General features: G+C 39.4%; 1 protein-coding gene across 1 annotated transcript in view; it reads left to right on the top strand.

The window, feature by feature from the left end:
- ALCAM (activated leukocyte cell adhesion molecule) overlaps nt 1-18995 on the top strand; it is a 121034-nt gene that overhangs the window by 84950 nt on the left and 17089 nt on the right. Inside the window, exons 3-8 of the mRNA XM_071561625.1 lie at nt 2355-2574; nt 6406-6470; nt 6880-6967; nt 7834-8016; nt 13538-13665; nt 15367-15496. Of these exons, the coding sequence (XP_071417726.1) occupies nt 2355-2574; nt 6406-6470; nt 6880-6967; nt 7834-8016; nt 13538-13665; nt 15367-15496 (814 nt within the window). The remainder of the gene's footprint in view (nt 1-2354; nt 2575-6405; nt 6471-6879; nt 6968-7833; nt 8017-13537; nt 13666-15366; nt 15497-18995) is intronic.

The raw sequence follows: 18995 nt of genomic DNA on the forward strand, positions 1-18995 counted from the left end.
ACTGTTTCATGCTTCATTGTGTTTAATGCACAGCAAAGAAGAGAGCACAGCTGACCTTAGTGGAATCACTGGTGATTTTGCTCTGCCGTTTCTGGCAGAGAACAGAGGCAAAAACATGGGTGCTCTCTTGGTGCGTTGGTCAACCTGCAGTAGGAACACCTCAGGATGAGCTTCTCCTGTATTGTGATTGGTATCCCAGGTGGAAAGGAGAAATCAGCATATCAAAGTCAAGTGAAGCCCAGAAGCATATATGGGTAAAAACACTGGAATACCAAAACCCCTTTTCTTATCAGGCTGACATCGAGACAGCTGGTTTTCCTGCTTCTGTGAGGTTCATCTAAATTTCCTTTTGTGCTCAAACAAAACGTTACCTGCACTACTAGACAGTGTCTAGTTTGATGGTGGATTTAAAATGAAACAGTTCTCTCTCTTTGCAAATGGCATCCACCAGCCTATTTTACAGCAGAATGATCACTGCAGGCTGTGTCCTATTCCTCCCTGGCTACTTCCTTTATACCTTCAGGTTTGCAGTTTTTGCACACCCCATCCACTCAGTAGTTCCTTTCCTGCAAACACATTTGAGAAATGAAGTCAGAAGTCTGTGGAGAATGTTTCCCCAAAAACGGACAATAAAACTGTTTAGTATCAGCATTCAGAAGATGGAGTGCTTACATTTTGCAATGTCTTTTTTAGTCTGCTGGCTTTTTTTGGAAGATAAAGTCCATCCCTATGAAGAAGCAAGGATATTCTGAGAAAAAGAAATGCATTGTCTCTTTCCATTGCTCTTGGATTGCCCGTGTCAGACAAGTACCACGCTGCAAATGGAGATGTTACAGCTTCTTCTAAATGGAAAGAGACACAAAACCTAACACACAAAAAAGCCTGTCTAAGTTGCTGTTGTATGAAATTGTTGACACAGCCCACACAACCAAACGAAAGTGATGCCCAGTCTTCCCAGGGCAGCTCACAGCATGGCAACACGTATTCTGGGGAGAGAGGAGGGTTGGATTAGACTTTTTTGGTCAGGTGATTATTTAATTTGAAAAACAGAGGACCCTATTTTCTGCTCTTTTGCCTTGGGAGAAGCAGTTTGGGTTCCTGGTGGGAGTACTGGGAGACTTGCACCAGGGTAGGAGCAGGCATTGCTCGCTTCAGTGTCTACCTGACTGTGCTTGCACTGGGTGTGACAGGAGTGAAGAGCTCATTTGCACTTGACAGCCAACTTCTTGTGTATTGAGTCAAGGCAATGTTTTCTTTCTTATGTGGCAGACATCTAGACAAATCCAAAAGTTAAAAGCAGGAAAGGGGAAGATAAGGGAATTTAAACTTTACAACTAGCTGATGCCTCCTGTTCTCTGCCCACTTCTGACACCACTCATCTCTTCTCACAGCATCATCATACTTTTGTGGGCTCTGCAGTCAGACTGAGGTATTGTGCTGGGAATGCTGCTAACAGTGCTGCAAGGTATAAGGGATGGAAGAGAATGAAAACCTTTTCCAGCCCCCAGCACAATACTGAACGTAAAGACAGAGTCAGCGTTTCACCTCACTTTAAATAAAGACAGAGAGTGTCCCTCCCTGGTCTGTGCATGTGTTTGTGTAAGGAGGGAATCAAATCCCCCAGAATTGCCCCTGTTGGTTTGTCCCTCAAAAACCAAATTTTTTGTATGGGAGTTTTGTGCAAGGCTGTCAACTTTGCATTCCTTCTTAGAATGACAACTGGATACTGACTAATATAAGGAGGATGTCTAGAAAATGATACTTTGCAGATTATTACTGACATGCAAAATAACAATATTTCATTGTCTGTATAGTCCCATGCTACAAGCTCTTGGGTCCTTTAAAAACAAAGGAGGGGAAAAGGACTAAAAAGTAATTTAGAATAAAATAGGCAGTTATGCCTGATTAAATTCTGCATTTGGAATGAAGTCTGAATATCCCAGACAAACAACATGAATATGTAAAACAATAATGAAAAAACAAAAGGGAAACTGAAGCTTTAGAGCCTAGCTCACACATGCTTCTACTTCAAATACTTTTTCATACAGACAGAGGCAAGTGGTGCCAAAACCATCAGCCTTTATCACAGAAGACCTTTGCTATGCTCAGATTGAGCCAAAGGATTGAAATTATTACTGCTAATGGTATTCTCAGTGTGTACCATGGCAGTCTTAAACTAGCTCTCATATTGTACTGAATTTCTTCTGTGTACAGCAGAAATTAATCAGGAAAAAAGCCATTTGATACAGTTTTCAAATTTTTTTTAACATTGTGGGTTTGTACCAATTGCAAATCTCCAGAGACTTCTAAATGAGTGTTTATGCAAAATTGAGTTGTTTACCCTTTTATTATAGGAAATGCCAAATGGATCTCCAGTATTTATTGCCTTCAGATCATCAACAAAAAAAAATGTACAGTATGATGATGTACCAGACTACAAAGACAGGTTGAGTCTTTCAGAAAACTATACACTATCCATCAAGAATGCAAGAATCAGTGATGAAAAGAGATTTGTATGTATGCTAGTTACAGAAGATGATGTTTCCGAAGAGCCAACGATAGTCAAAGTTTTCAGTAAGTAAATCTAGTTGTTACTACCATTAACATTCATCAGCATCTGAATCATAAATTACAGAAACTTTTGTTTAAGGCAAAGATAAAAGCAAGAACGTAAGTTTGGCTGAGTAAATTACTAAGACTAGCAAATTTCTGCAGCTTTCAGAAATACAATCTACTGGTGGCATTTATGTAACAGGACTGCCTGCACTTGCAATTTATTCGTGATAAGTGCTGGCTCAAAGAGAATTTTAAGCTTTGATAATGACTCACTTATGTGATGTCACTTGGCCTTGGAAATGAAAAATGTAAAATTAGCATTGATTATTTTCCATTTGTTCTCAGAGCAAATTTTTCTGCAGGAGGGAAACATTAACTGTGTGTGGTCTGTGGGATTAGTTCAGGAGAGAGGCTTAAAGCAGCTCTGAGCAGCTAATGTGCAATAGTATGACCTGCGAGGGACAGAGCAAGAGGCAGGGAAATGAGCTGCTGGCCCCAAATGCTTATTTTGTGCTCTGCTGAACAACCAGGAGGAAGAGCAGTCTGCTGATCTCTCGCAGAGCAGGGCAGGGTTTATGAGCGTTTGGTACCACTTCAGCCCCACTGCAAGGCTGGTGCACGGCACAAACCCCAGCGCTGAGGCGCAGCCCTGCTCGGAGCTCACACAGGAGCACAGACAAACCTGGCCTCTGCCTGGTGCTGATTCAGAGCACAAGTTTAATCTGTCAAACTCTGACTCAGCCTGTGGAGGTATCCATTGTGGTTTTTTAGGGACACTGGTCTGTGACTGCAGTGTCTTATCTTCCTTAGCCTCATGTTTCTGTATGGCTTTTTTTTTTTACATTTGTTGCTCTTCAGATGCAGATTTACATAATCAAAGTATCTGATGTGGGAGCATGCTGGGATGGGCAGTTTCAAAGAAATCACACTGCTTGAAAAACAAACTCATGATTTGCAAAGGCAACTTTATGCTTCTGTCAGGGAGTCATCAGTGGTGTCTGGGCAGAGGTCTGTCAGTGGCATAAATGATTTTGAAGTAAGATTAGGGGCCAACAGTAATTCCTTTCCCTCATTTCACTTTCAATTTGGCTGCAAGAACAATGGAATTAATGACGACAGGGAGGAGTGTGCTCAGAGCACACATAGTAAACACAGTGCTTCCAAAGGAAATGATAAAGAATTATCATGTTTACTTATTGCACAGTAGTAAAGATGTAGATGAGACAGTGGTATATGGTGAAATGAAATGCTAAGTGCCTGAATTACTGTGTACTGTTCTAAGTATTAACACAATGATAACTCAGCCATGGAGCACAGCTTGTTTGCTTTATTTGTATGCATTAATACTACTAGAGAGAGCTTCTATTTACTAAGTTAGATAAGAAGTGAGGATGCCATATGTGTAATATGGCCAACGTAGTGCTGCAAGAAAAATTACCCTTGTACTTTTTCATTTTGAGTTCATAGCATTAGTTGTGGTTCTCTTAACTCTTCTTTACATATAATTTCTTTGAGTCTGGTTTTTACATTTTTAGGGTTTGTTGCTTGCTTGTTTGGTTTAATTGAAATAGAGTTAAGAGTAGCTGGCAAGCTTAATTTATTTAACCAGTGGAGTTTCTAACTCATTGAACCACAGGTACAGAACTAGCCTGCAGCACTGTGACCCTCATCAACCAGAATCTTGTGCACCTGAAACTCAACTGCATCCCAGAAGTCATGACTGATGCTGGGGTTTTGCTGGAGCTTGTTATGTGCTCAGCTGTGCTACCTGATTAACTCAGAACTAACAGCTGAAATGGCTCATTGCACAGGTACCACCTGCTAGTCTCACTCACTGGACTACTCAAACAAGCACTACCAGCTTTCCAGATGGATCCTGTCAGCATCTTTTTTCCTGGACTTAAATAGCCAGTTTACAAAGCAGAGCAGCCCAGAAGAGCTGCTGTCCTGCTGCACCGATGCTTGGCTTTTGCAGGCAGTGAACTCTTTTTTTCCCCCTCTATTATAAGGCCTATATAGAGTTGCAAAGTACGCTGGCAAGCTCTTAAGCCAAGAGATAAGCAGTGTGCTGAAGTTGCAAACCCCACCAAAGTGGGCTCTGCTGCTGCCAAGTTTAAAATTTTTGCTCTCTTCAGACGCTGAGCTAGTAAATGCCAAGTAAGTCTTTCATAGTGAATTACCTTGTGCACATGCAGCAGCTGTGGGATCTGGCAGCAGCGATTCCTCTCGGAGGCTGCTCTCAAAGAGCAGGTGGTGGCCTCTCAACTGCAGTATCTGCTCAGTACCAGAGCACTCAAAACAGAGAGAGCCCCACACAGTGGCCACGAGGCAAAGGGTTTTCCCCTTCCCTCGATAGGATCATTGCAGGGCAGGGGTGTCCAAAGCACCAGAAAGAAGGTGTTCTCAAAGAAGTGCTGGAGGAGATGAGAGATGAAAGGAAGAAAGGCTGAGGGGGGAAGGTGTTGTGGCTTGATCACCTGGTGGCTCTGACAGGCAGCCAACTATGCCTGTTTATGGGACCTGAAAATTTGAACCAAAAGGCCTGCTAATGGTCTTGAAAAACCACATTTGCTTGAACTGACATAAAAATGTTTCATTCTTGACAGGTTCTTATAGAAAAGAGAAATAAACATGCATATATCCTAAAAAAAATCTGTATTAGCCTTTTGAATAAAATACGATGGATTTAGTGCATAGCTTTGACTTTTGTTTGGTTTAGGGGTCTTTTTGCCACAAGCCAAGTTGTTTGAAAATGTCAGATGAATAGCTTCTTCTATTACCTTTCATTTCCCTTTTGAGCTGTTTCTCTTCTGTCCTGGTGTAGTCATCCAAGTGAAGAATATCTGTGCATTTGTGTGCACACGAAATGTACACGCACAAAAAGAAACAGGTTATTGTGAAAACATACAGACTTGCTGTTTCTGTGACAGCAGGAACACTATTTCATACAGAGCTTGATGTGGGAAAAGGGTTCTGTAAGCTGACATGGTAAAGAATGTTTCAGTCTGTTAAAAGTATGCTTATTTAAGCAGTATAGCTGGGGTGTAGAGGCTTTCTTCAATGGTATAAACATTGATTTATTTTTTTTCTTCCACTCTTTTAAAATTGTGGGGAAAACTGCCTCTTTTGGAGATAAAAATTTGCATTCCAGGCTTCAGGCCAAACTATTTTAACAGACAAGTTATATATAGTCTCTAGAAAGTAGTCTTTTATGATGGAAACACTGATAGATCCTCCACTTTGGCAAGCTAAGAGGTCTGTCTACCATAAGAAAAGTAAATAAGAAGATATACTGGCACTGAAGAAAAAGTTTTGTTTTTTTTAAGAGAGTCATAACTAACTCAGAATCAGTTAAAATAATTACACTTCTCTCTATCATCTGAACTTCTTAAATGTAATAATCCCAGTTAGAAAAAATAAACATTAGAAGAATTAGGTAATGTGACAGCTCAGCTATAGTAATATCTGCAGAAAAGCTGCTTTTTTGTTGCTATAGTTTCTGTAGCACTGGCTCCTTCTCCAGCATGTGTATCATGATAAGATCAGGCTGTCTCCTTCTGGGTGCTGAACTAGTCTGTCTGGCTACAATATGTATCATCTGAGTACATGGAATTCATAATGGCGGGATGAAACATTTTAAGGGAGTAGTTTCTTCTTTTAAATCCATTTGCTCATATTGAGATAGAAGTGTAACTTTTTCTTCTTTTAATGGAAAAACATAGGTAAGACTCTGTCAGGACAGATTATTCTGTTTAGTTTCATAGTCCATGTATCTGTTAGTAATTTTGCATTTTGCCAACAGCTGTTTGTTCTCCCTTCACCAGTACTTTTGTCCTATTTATGTTTTAGAACAACCCTCTCAACCAGAAATCTTACATCAAGCAGACCTCTTAGAAACTGAGAAGCTACAAATGGTAAGAACAGCATTCTCCTTCAAAGTTATGTTCCTGATGGCTGCCTGAAGTCTCCATAGAGTCCAGAGAGAGGTGATGGCTCACAGAGAGGGTGTGTGCAGGCACATACACTTGCCTGTGAGAGAGCATAGTCTATAGCCAGGCTGAGCACAGAGCAGTTCCCTCACCACTTCTATATTTATCCCTGCCTGATTCTGCAAACAGACCATCCTGATCTTAGACCCACCACCTTCTTCCAAAGTATACCTAAGCCTCGCTGACTGGATTTGTCCTTTTTGAGAAGAGTGGTTGGTTGAGGTTAAACATTTGAACTTCCTAGAAATTTTTATCCCAAACAGCATAAGCAAAAACAGAATTATGTCAAAAGCTAGTGAGGAATAACAGCGAATAATTCCTCTCTGTTTTGCAGCTTGGGGAGTGTGTCTCAAGAGATAGTTATCCCGAAGGCAATGTCACGTGGTACAAAAACGGGAGAATTTTGCAGCCTGTGGAAGATGGTATGTTTTGGTAATGGCCCATGTCTCTGAATCCACAGATGGGTGTATGCATAAAGAACTGTGTTTATAGAGCTGCTCTGCTTTACTGTAATGTGTTCTTCCTTTGAGAAAAACTGCTCATACGGAAAGATGTAGCTGGAAGGAAACTTGTAGGCCTTTCAGAGTACCCAAGCTACGCCATATAATCTCTCTTTCAGTTCCAGTTTTAAAAACACATTATGGGGAGGAGGGTTACCTTTGTTAGTGCTAATACAAAGCTATTCTAGAGCCTATGTAACTAGTAGAAACCTGTATCTAATTTCCAGCTTCTTAATAAGGTTAATAATTAACTGACTCAATTTCACACCTGTCCACTGTTGTGTTTTGAACCATTCAGATCCTCATCTTATGCAGGTATTTATTTTCCAGGATACTTAAGAACAACTTCTTTTCCTTTTTTTCAATTTTGATTTTTATAGACTGATCAGACCACAATATTAGAGAGTGCTTAAAAAATTAAGAGATGAATATGATCCTAAATTTTTTTTGCCATCATTTTTTACACCTTCTTCCTGTCTTACAAATTAAGCTGAAATTTGTATTAAAAAAACTAAATAAACAAAAAAACCCTAACCAACAGTTTGCAGTTAGTTTTTTTGTTTGGATTTGATTTAAAATGTTCAGCATGTTAGGACTGTGTTGTTCATAATACATTCTTGGTACAACTCGGTGGCAGTACTAGAGGAAAACTTCGTACGGTCTGTTGGGTAATGTGTCATGTTGCTCCCATGTTTGCAGCCTGATCACAAATACAGAGCAGGCAACAAAATACAGTAAAAGATTGCTAATTCTGTCTGTATGACACCGAAACATTATTCCCTTTTCAGTTGTGGTTATAAATTTGCAAAAGATTGTGGACAGATCAACTGGACTCTTCACCATGACATCATCTCTTCACTACATGCCAACAAAGGAAGATGCAGATGCCAAGTTTTCTTGCATTGTGACTTATTATGGACCATCTGGCCAGAAAACAATACAGTCTGAACCAATTGTCTTCGATGTTCACTGTAAGTTACTAAAAAGCGTCTATTGCCATATGAAGTCTGCCTTGGGAAGGAGGAAAACAAAATCAACCATTTCACAAATTTACAGGGACATTGCTGCTTGGTTATTGACAGTTTCTTCAAAGTTGTTTGCCTCAAGATGGTCTGAGTCCATTGTCTGTCTAAGTTTTATTATCTTCAGGTTTACCTGAGACTTCTTTTTCCTTAACAGTGGAATGCTGAATATCAAAATTGCATTGACAAGAAAAAGAGATAACCATAAAAAGTTGGAGTGAAATGAGCTTTTGAGAACTTTAAGAGGAAGTTGTACTGGTTGACTGAAGTGACTCTCCGTGACCCCTGAAATATGCAGTCAATACACAGTACAGTTTTTAGTAAATTCAAATGTTTTTTAATCTTTGCAGAGTCAGCACTAAACAGTTACTGCTGCCTGTACCTTGCACAAAATGCTTCTCTGCAGCTGTAAGATGCTGATTTTTACATTTAAAAGGCGTGATTTTAATAACAGTTGTCTTGGTTTGAGGGGAAAAAAAACAACAAAATGTTTACCCACAAGCGGGGAGGGGCCTCCTCCACAATAATCACACCACTCTTTATCAAATTTAAGAAAAGGAATTTTAATACAAGAAGGATAACTGCTATATATATATATACAGACTAGTGCAACCCACTTCCCCAACACCACAAGAGAAAGAAAAAAAACAAACAACAACAAAAAACCCAGCAGGTTTTCCTCCGGGAGGAAAGGTTATACTTAAGTGTCCATGTCACAGCCCAGCTGGCTGCAGAGTGAGTTTCAGTCCCTCTCCAGCGAAACAGACGAGCAGTGGGCTTTCAGATGGACTCTGTCTCTTCCCCCTGTGTTCCCCGTCCAAGAAGCAGAAAAGTACGAGCAACCAGAAGGAAATCCAAGGCAGGCAGCAGCAGCAATGCGGTCAGAACCAGTCAGGGGCAGGCAGCAGCAGCCGCGTGGCCAGAAAAGCAGTCAGGGGCAGGCAGCAGCAGCAGCCGCGTGGCCAGAAAAAGCAGTCCGGGTACAGCGGCAGTGAGACAGCCAGGAAAGCCCCAGCAGTAGCCAGCAGGGCAGCCTGCCTCCTTGGAGCCCCCACTCCTGCGTTCCGCCGAGCCAAGACTGGAAAATAATATCCAAAAAAAAAAACCCAAAAGAGACAAACCTGTCCCCACCCAAGTGATCAACAGTTAACTACTTCTTTTGTTAACTGCTGGCCTGGGCAGTTAAGTGGCAGGGGAGAGAATTTACATAATAATCCCAAACTACAACAACAGTAGACTTTTAAGTAGAGAATTTGTGTAAATAATTGCTTCTAACTGGACTAAGTTGTAAAGCAACTTTCTTACTGTGCTACTGATGGATGTGTACATGGTAATTCTCTTGTGAAAAAACAAAACAGACTGTTGGCAAGGAAAGGTCAGAAGCAGTGGCAGCACTTAGAGACCAGGGGAAGAGGCTTTTCAAAGTCTTGTAAAATGACACTTCCAAAGGAGTGTGGAAGGCAGCAGGTCATAACAGGAAGTAGAGGGAGAGGAGATATGCAATATATGCAGTCAAGTGTTACCCCTCTGCACACTTCAGCTAATAAAATCTTACAAAAGAAAAGTCCCTGTTTTGGGAATGATAGGGTTTAAGTATATGGTCCAGCATCTAATAGGGTCTTAATATACATTGTAGGCAACTCTGTAATCCAGTTGAATACAAAGAAAACAAGTTAAGGCACTGGATTTCTCTAGGTAGCATGTGCGCTTCATTGCCTTGAGAGCAAAAGCCAAAGGCTGGAAGTGGCAGGATGTATTCCATCTGGTTGCTTCTCCTTTACAGGTAAAGTCTGTTGAGCTGCAGAGTAGGGCATCAATTTTGACTTTGGTCAAACAAAACTAAACCTTGGAGCAGCAGCTCTTTGGTTTGATCTGGAGATGACAGAGGTTGTCTTTTAAGGTTGTCTTTTCACCAACTGTTTCTCCAGAATGGCAACCAACAGAACTAATGGAGAAGAAAACCTCTGAGACAGCAGCTATTAACCTTGGAAACACCACAGACATTTCAAGCCTGCAGGCACCTATTCTGTTACTTTAACACTAGAGGCATTTTTTACTTTTCTGGTTTCAATATAAAGTTGCTTACTAAATGTCACTGCTTTTCTTTTCTGTTATCTGTGGAGCCCCCATGACCATTAATAAATCCTGCTGTGTATGGCAGATATTCACAAGAAAGAAATGTAATGCCCAGAAAGCATTTGTTTGTAATGGTTGCTGGGAGATGCTGTGCTGTCCTCATATTCCCACCACTTTCATGCACTAAGCTGGTTCACCTGTTCAGAATGAGGCTCTTGAAGATTTCTGTAATGCATGTTCTACCTGCACTTGCAAGTAAGAACTGCCCAATATGAAGGAAAAGAAGGCTGCATGGCTGCAGGTTAATCACTGGCCGTGTATAATGTGCCCTCTGTATTAAAGATTTAACGTTTGCTAGACTGGCTCTAGAAACACACAATTTAATTATTTCCTCCAGTGTGCCGCTAATTAGCAAATAGCGGGAGGCAAGCACACCCTTCAGTAGTGAAGAGGCATCAAGTATGAACTTTAGCTTTAGAGTATAGGGTTACCCAATTTTCTGAGTATTTTCATCTGCTGTAATTTCAGTTCCTTACTCTGCTTAAATGAATCTTCAAATAAATTAATGAAATTCTTTGTTAATAGATGTCCAAGCTTCAACAGATGAATTTTGTGACTACTGTTAGTTGATGATAATGACATGTCTGATTTGGTTTTGATTTTTAATTTGGTTCCTGATCCTAATTAGTTTCTCAATAAATGTGATTTTTTTTAATGAATCAAATATGAGGCAGATGAAAAAAAAGTTAGCAGGCTCCAACTCTTAAGAAATGGAAGCCTTTCAGCCTTTGTTTTAGATTGACTGTCAAAACTATCATGTTCTACATCTCTAAAGCAAGTAGAAATAATCATAAAGTCCTTATGTTCATTCCTTGAAGCTTACACATTTATCCTAAAGAAATTAGGAGACCATGCTTAACACTACACATACACAAGATTTTCCTGAAGATATACCTATTCAGTCAAGATCTAAGAAATGTTTTACTGTTTGGTTTGGGTTTTTATTTTATCTTTAGCTTTGAGTTAGTGCAGTTTTTAGTACTCATGTGTTTAATAGCTAGTTGACATCCTGGAAGCAGCTATCCACTAGTATGAGAAGAAGAGTGAATTAGCTCCTGCTGAGTTGCATGCTACTTGGACTAGGATAATTTAGCTTGGCTAGCAGGAGTTACTAGCCTCTGGTTAGCAGCTGCAGAAAGGAAGCTACCAACAGTAACATGAGTACTACAAGAGAACCTTTGGAACTAGACAGTTAGATAGTATCTCAGGTATCTAATTATCTGGGCTTCAGTTATGCTGGGTTGTGCTCATCATTAATCCGTGTAAAAAGATGTTTGTCAAGCAGACTTTCCAGTCATGCCCTGTTGTTAAATGTCTGTCTTGTTATAGATAAACTGCTTTCCATAACAGATTAGAGCTTCCAGCAGTGGTATTTTCCTTGAAAATACACAGTGACTGTGGCAGGTCTGGGATAGCAGCATTCATTTGCTGAATAACTGCCCTTGGGTGCTGGCTACTAGAATTTCGCTGTTGTAGAAAGCACAACCTTGGGTTTGCAGAAGCACCAGATAAGATGGGCCAAGCCAGGGATGTGTGCCACTGAAAGACAAGATGCACCTTCACCAGGCTGCTCCTGTTTATTAGTGAAAGCAGGAGACCACATTACTCTGCCAAGAAGCGCTCAGCATTTCACTGGACACTCACTCTTCCTGTCCTCAGGTTGCATCTTCCTCAGAAGAGTGACCTCTTCACCTTAGACAAGTTTAATTAGTCTTTTGGTATTTACTTCTGTAGATTTTTTTTTCCAGTTTAAAGAACTAACTTAAAAACTTGCTCCTAGTTGATTGCAGTAAATAGAAGTGTAAGATAGTCCTATAGAAAAGACTGGTGGTTTGCAAGAATGTCACTCTTGTTTAACTATGTCTGTTTTTAATCCAGTGCTGTTCACCTCTGTGGGAAAACATCTTGCAAATTAAAGTCCTAAAGTCTTACTCTTTATAATTCCTCCCTTGAGACAAGCCTAAGCAGTTCCAGGATATATCTAGACATATTTTATCATAATATTTTCACGTATGGTCACCTTAACATGAACTTAACAGGAGAGACAAGTTTTGTAGCTGCCCGTGAAACTGAGTTTTTTGGCCCAGCAGCCACCAAGAGGCATACATGTCACTCCTGTCCAGCTATTTCTTTGCATCTGTTCTGTTTTTTACCATATCAATGCTGGACTTCCCTTTTCCAAGCAAGCAAAGTTGTGCTTCAGCTCTGAAGGTACAGGGTTGGAAGCTTGTTTAGCTGTGGAAGGGAGCCAAGGCTCTTGCATCTGAAGGAGGGAAGATGTGCCTTGTTGAAAGCCAGTACCGTGGGAGGAGTGAGATGCTGTTCTCTTAAGGCTCTCAGTCTTAGAGGCCACAATAGAATGCAGCTCCTGTTATTGAGAAATCCTGTAGCAGAAGACAGACATGATAAATGCCTTAAGGGTTGGAAGGGCTGTAGAGCACATGCTTCACTTAACACACAAAATCACCTGTCAGGCAAGGGCTTCTCTGCTGTGTAGATTTTCTTACTGTCTAATAAGGTGCACTGTGCTGTATCTTAATGTAAGGCTGGTATCTTTGATGGGATTTTATTTATACTTTAAAACAGTGAAAGTTACCTACACATATTCTTTTTCTTTGATTTTGTTCACCTTACTTTGTTTTGGAGAAATTATATTTAGGCCTCTACTTAGAAAGAATAGCATTTGTTAAAGAATACACCATCTTTGCCTCCAAAAAAATTACGAAAGTAAAATGTAAGTTATAGTTCAACTTCACTGAACATGACAGAAGTATGTTACATTTACTGTTCTGTTGACTATGTTAAGGGTCCTATTATGTTCACCAAATTCATCTTTCTGAAAGCCTGTAGTGATCAGCATATAGAATAGGCTGAACATAGCCGCTTAGTTCATATTTCTTTCTTTTTAATGCCAGAAGGCTATTATCTAGTACTAATACAGGGCGTTGAGAGCTTCAGTTGTTTTTCTGATTGCTGCAGCCCTCCAAACAGCTAACTTCACAGAGGACAAGTTAATCCCTCATAATGAAATCACACCATGAAATGGTTCATGCTAATCAGAGTTTCTTTTGCTTTTAAGCACATGATATGGTTGTAATCTTTGCTGTTTCAGTTACAGGTATTTTGGTGAAGAAAAATTATGACTTCTTTGCACTTAATCGGCAAAAACACAGAAAGATTAACTTCAAGTTCTTTTATAAAAATATCTACATGTTGCAAATATCTTCACCTGCAGGATGATAAAATTGCGTTCTCTCCCGCCATGAATATCATATGCATAGTGTTGCTATGTGGATTATGCAGAAGCTATTAAATGTGTACATTATTTTCACAGATCCAACAGAGAAGGTGACTATTCAAGTGCTGTCACAAAGTAGTACCATTAAAGAAGGCGATAACATCACTTTGAAGTGCTCAGGAAATGGCAACCCTCCTCCACAAGAGTTCCTGTTTTACATTCCAGTAAGTCCTGCCTTGCTGTCACTGCATAGTGAAATATTCTGTATCATCCCTTCTTACAGACATTGCTACATGTCAGTGTATACGTGATTTTATAACAAATGAAGGAAGGAATTCAATGCGACAAACACTGACGATAGACATGGGCCATTATATCAGACTCTGAGAATGTTTCACGTCAGCTGGCAAAATACTTTTGAAAAAATGTCTCTCCTTCCCCACAGCCCACCTGAATTTTTCAGAAGTTTAGGCCTACCAAAATTGACAAGGCTTCATTTCCCATCATTATATACTTTAATAAGCAGCTTTGATTACAGCAGTTTAGCATCTTGAAGAAAACCATCTCATCAGCAGTTATAACAAAAATCCAGCAGTGAAAGTACAGGAAATCAATTCATTTATTTTTTTGACTTTTGTAGATGAATCTTTGTGCAATTTCTTTTATTCAATTAATTAATTAATTGTTTAGTGGCATAAAACACAAAAACTAATGTGTGTGACAGCACAGGAGAACAAATCTGTCAAATGTATAAGACACAGACTGAGAAAAATAAAAGCTTTGTTACCATTAATCTTCTTAGTATTGGTGAAATCCACATACAGATGTGGCTTTATATTCTAAGACTTCTGGTCCTGTTTCCCATGTCGTGCTTCTTGCTCTGATTTTATATCCCTTATTTGTTCCTACTGCAGTAGTGAGCAGAGCTGAATTTGAGAGAAGCCAAAAGAAGTGGCATGCGGTCAGGTATTTCAAAACTAGCATGTCACCCTCTGAGCATAATTGTCATCTACTCTGGACTTCTGGCATGTTTGAGCTGCTGAAGAGCAGCAAGAGAAACTAGAAGCTAAAATCCTCTTATCTCAGAAAGGCCATTTAGATTCAGTGAGTCATCCTAGGAACTCACTAAATGCCAGGGAAAAAGTGTAGTGTATCTCTCCTTCCACTATCGAAGTCAGTGAGCTTAACACCCAAGTTTGTCTTATCTTCTGTCTCCCTGGTACCTGATACTAGTCCTTTTTCTCAAGGAGAGCGGGAATTGGTGATTTCTTTGCAAGACTCATGGGTACTATAAATCTCTTTCTGGATTCAGAGATAGGAGTTAGGGTATCGTTCTGTGCTTGTTTTGAAGCTGATCTATCTGTCCATTGTAATCGGGCGGGAAACTGTGGAACTGGACAGCTAGAAAGCAACACTTGCTGGCTAATTCAAAACACCAATGTCTGTAGATAACTGCATATAAGGTAGTGTATATATCCTAACAGGCTCTATATCATGATGTGGATAAAGTAATGTTTGCTTATGCTGTTCAAAATGTGTAATGCAGTAAAATTCAGTGCATGATTTTTTCCCAAACTGAGTATGTCACATCAGAATCAGATGTAAAAACACAATGTTTTGCTGTTTTGATTTCTGCAACAATCTTATTGATAGACTATTTCTTTCTGCTAAACTTCCAAATTTTGTATTTTAACATCCTCTTATGAGTGTCATTCAGTTAAAAGAGTAAGCTCTTGTGTTTTTTAAAACTATGTTGTCCTGTTAGAAGTAAGACTTATTATAATTAATAGGTAATTACAGTTCAATGATACTGTGTCTATATGTGTTTCAGAGTATTCACCATCCTTATAATTAAAAAAACCCTAAACAAAATTTAATGATTTTAGCAGGCCCGAATACAATAAATGTTTTGTTTCCATCTGCAGGGAGAAACAGAAGGTATAAGAAGCTCAGATACTTACGTAATGACAGATGTCAGGCGAAATGCAACAGGAGAATACAAATGCTCTCTGACTGACAAAAGCATGATGGATTCAACCACCATCACTGTGCACTGTAAGTCATTGCATTTTGCACTTCTAGCTAGGATGCAAACTGATCTCTGACCTTCTGGGATGGTGTCTCTGCATTACTTAGGTAGATTAGTCCAGTTACTTAGGGGAGAACTGAGTGAAGCAGTTGGTTTGAAGTAGTGTCAGCTCATTTCTTTTTATTCTAATATATTTCAATTTGAAAGTCTTAACTTTCTGAATTCATTGTCCTAAATACAGATTTACTTTACATAGCTTTTGTATAGCATGTGATATTACTTCACTGTCACATACAGTGAGAATTTTGGTGTTTTTTTTATTTCACTCATGTGAACAATGGCAAATTATTTTCCTCCAGCTGTGCCTTAGAATGTACAGAAACACTGGAGCTGATCCACAGTGATATCACTGAAGGTCATTCTTCATAGACAAGTTCACATTACCTCAATAATGGTAACGTGTAAGGAGTGTAGAAAAGAGACTGGGAAGTGATTATGTTCAAATAGGAAAAGTTCCTTCTTTTATTTTTCCCAGAATCACGAGAGCTACAGAGCTCAGTAAATTTTTGTTAGCTGGATCCTAGAGTATTGACTCAGACTATCAGCAACACTTCAAAAGCAGCCATTGAACTGGTTGAACCATTGAAGCAATGGTTGCTTTTAATCTCATTATGTGAGAAAACAAGAGAAGGATCTCTTTCAAACGCTGCTCTACTGTCACAGGCTGTGAAATGAGACTCAGGCCAGTGGTAGTAGGTTTCCCCTAAAAACACTGATAGTTTGTAGTCTTCACAGCATCATAAATACCTTTAAAGGTTCACAGGTTCAAAGGGATCTGATGGGTAACGAAGTTTAAAGGCTTCTGCAGTAGTCATACTTTACATAAAAAGAAACCTAAGGGTTTTATACTTGGTTTTGATTTTTTTTTTTCTTGGAAGAGATGCAATACATGCATAGTACCACAGAATCACAAAAAATTCTGAGTGGGAAGAGACCCACAAGGATCATCTAGTCCAGCCCTTAGCCCTGCACAGGACCATCCCCAAGAGTCACACAATGTGCCTGAGAGTAATATATGTCTACATGAATAATTACGCTATTCCATTTAATGAATATTTTGCCTTTAATAACATCATCCGCTGTCATCTTACCCATCCCTTCTCTTTGCCAAGAGTTGGGTATGTAAGGTCTGAAAAGAGCCCTGTACTGCCTCTTAACTGCCCAATACCAAAGGTAGCTTGCTGGTGGTTTGCTCTGGTGTAACTGACCCTTTTATTTTACTCCAAGCGGATTGCATGTCTACTTGTACTTTCATAAATAGTTACTCTCAAGAATGCCTTCCTCAGCTCCAAGTTGTTTGTAGCAAGCCAGTGTCCCTTTCTCTACTATTTTTTGCATGTTGGAAGAGCTTTACTGTGACAGAGGAGCATGTATTTTCTTGACACAAGTCTTTCCAGTGTTGGCAGCTAATGCAGCTACTCAGAACTCTTAGGTAGACTCTAGGTATTTTGGTGTCTTGCCTTATGCTGGTCTAAAGCATTTCTGCAGCATGTATTTTCCTCCTTCAAATAATACTTACTTATGTTTAGCAATTCCTACTGTTTCTCCCTCTTTTGCTTTATTGCTTACCTTTCCACGTATGGGTGAATATTCCTGTCTACGTTGTTACACCTGAAAAAGCCTTGATTAGGAGTCAGAGCTTTTCATTTCTTCACATCAAATCTCAACATTTCGATATTTTAATTTTGTTTTTGAGAAACCAAAATGACAAATACAACAAAAACAGGCAATATAATAATTTTACTTTAAATTTAGGAAAATCTTTGTAGGAATTTGTTATATTTCAAATGTAGGGGGGTTTTTCCAAACAGATTTTATTGAGCATTATAATTGCCCTGGTTCCTTTCAGTATCTAGGTAGGGAAAGCTTCTTGCTGGTATGAAAAAAACATTATCATGTCATAGCCCTCAAATATTTCTGTAGAAAAATATTCTGACTGAATACTGAGCTCTTTTTATTCCAAGGTGAATATAAATTACGATAGTCATGGAAAGCTGAAAATTTACATTAAAGCATCTGAGCTACCCATAATGTTTAGAGAAATGCTTTGTTTCTGAAGAAAATTGCGAGAGGACGAAAGATTCTCTGCCTTATCCACAGAATATAAAGGACGCACTAGACAACTCGAGATCTTGTGCCTCAGATCAGGATTTGTGCAGTCAGGTTCCAGTGTAAAGTCCAGCAGAACTGAGTGCTTGTAGTTGGCATGATTTGTCCCTCAAGAGAGGGGGCAACAGAACAAGATTTATGTTGTGGATTTGGATTTTTTTACACTGTTTTGTAAATTCTCTGCCAGCTCTGTTCCTTGAGTGAATTTGCCCAGGATCAGAGAGGAAGTAAAAGGCCAGGGCAAAATCTATTTGTAACCACTTAAACAGATAAAAAAATACACCCTGTGTGAGGTAAGGAAATTGCCTAACAGCAGAGGCTTGATGTACCTTCCCTCAGCTGAAAAGAAATGACTCTTTAAGGCCACAATCCCTTTTTTGTTACCTGTTGCTGTGGGGATTTGAGCAACTTGGTCTAGTGTTGATACGTCCCTGCCCATAGCACAGGTGTTGGAAGTAGATGATCTTTTACATCCCTTCGAGCCCAAACCATTCTATGATTCTATAATTGTTTCTGCACGTAAGATACAGTATGGAGTAAATAGGTCTGTGGAACTTCCTTTTGTGATGCTTTCCTTTCTGCTAAAATGTGTTTTCTGGGGAAATAGTTTTGCAAACCATCCAGTAAATTAAAGGGTTTAGAGATTTAGCATTTGTGTTTCTCTGTAGGTATTTTTATAGACTTGTCTTGGCTCTTCTTTCAGTAAAGTCATTGAAATACAGGGCAAATCAGCTTCTGATTGTTGCATAGAAAAATGTATTCTCAGTATACTAGGAGAAATTTCTGGTTGTCTGCTAGTATATTTTTTGGAGTTCAGACAAGAGGTAAATGGTGTGCACAGTTTTCCCAGTTGTAGCACATTATTCCATCAGAAGTCTCCTTTAAATGCTGGGAGTCTGTCCTATATGTGCCACAGAGTTTCAAAACCAAAATGTATGCTCCAGTCTTCCCCACATTAATTCCATACCTCTCTCACATGATGTGAGAATGTGCAGAATGCACTATTTGTCTCTTCCTGTGCTATTTGGTATGCAAAGACAGCAATGAAATCAGTGCAAGACTTCACGTTAAGAGCTAGTATATATTGAAAATGGTGCCTGATGAGAAGCTTGCTTCTGAAGAACATTTCAAAGCCAAGCAGGGAATGTACAGAAAATCCTTGCAGAAAAGTTTTTCTTTCAATGAAAACAAAAATTTAATTTTGACAGTCTTCTGCATGCAAGAAATATTTTCTCTTCATACTTCTGTACCAAGGAGAGATTAGTTACTAATGGAGCATATAATAGAGAGGTAAAAGTATCTATATCACATTTCTTTGTGAACCCTGCAGATAAACTGGCAGAGTATTAATCCAAA

The sequence above is a fragment of the Pithys albifrons genome, chromosome 1, assembly GCF_047495875.1.
Source record: "Pithys albifrons albifrons isolate INPA30051 chromosome 1, PitAlb_v1, whole genome shotgun sequence".
Lineage (NCBI taxonomy): Eukaryota > Metazoa > Chordata > Aves > Passeriformes > Thamnophilidae > Pithys > Pithys albifrons.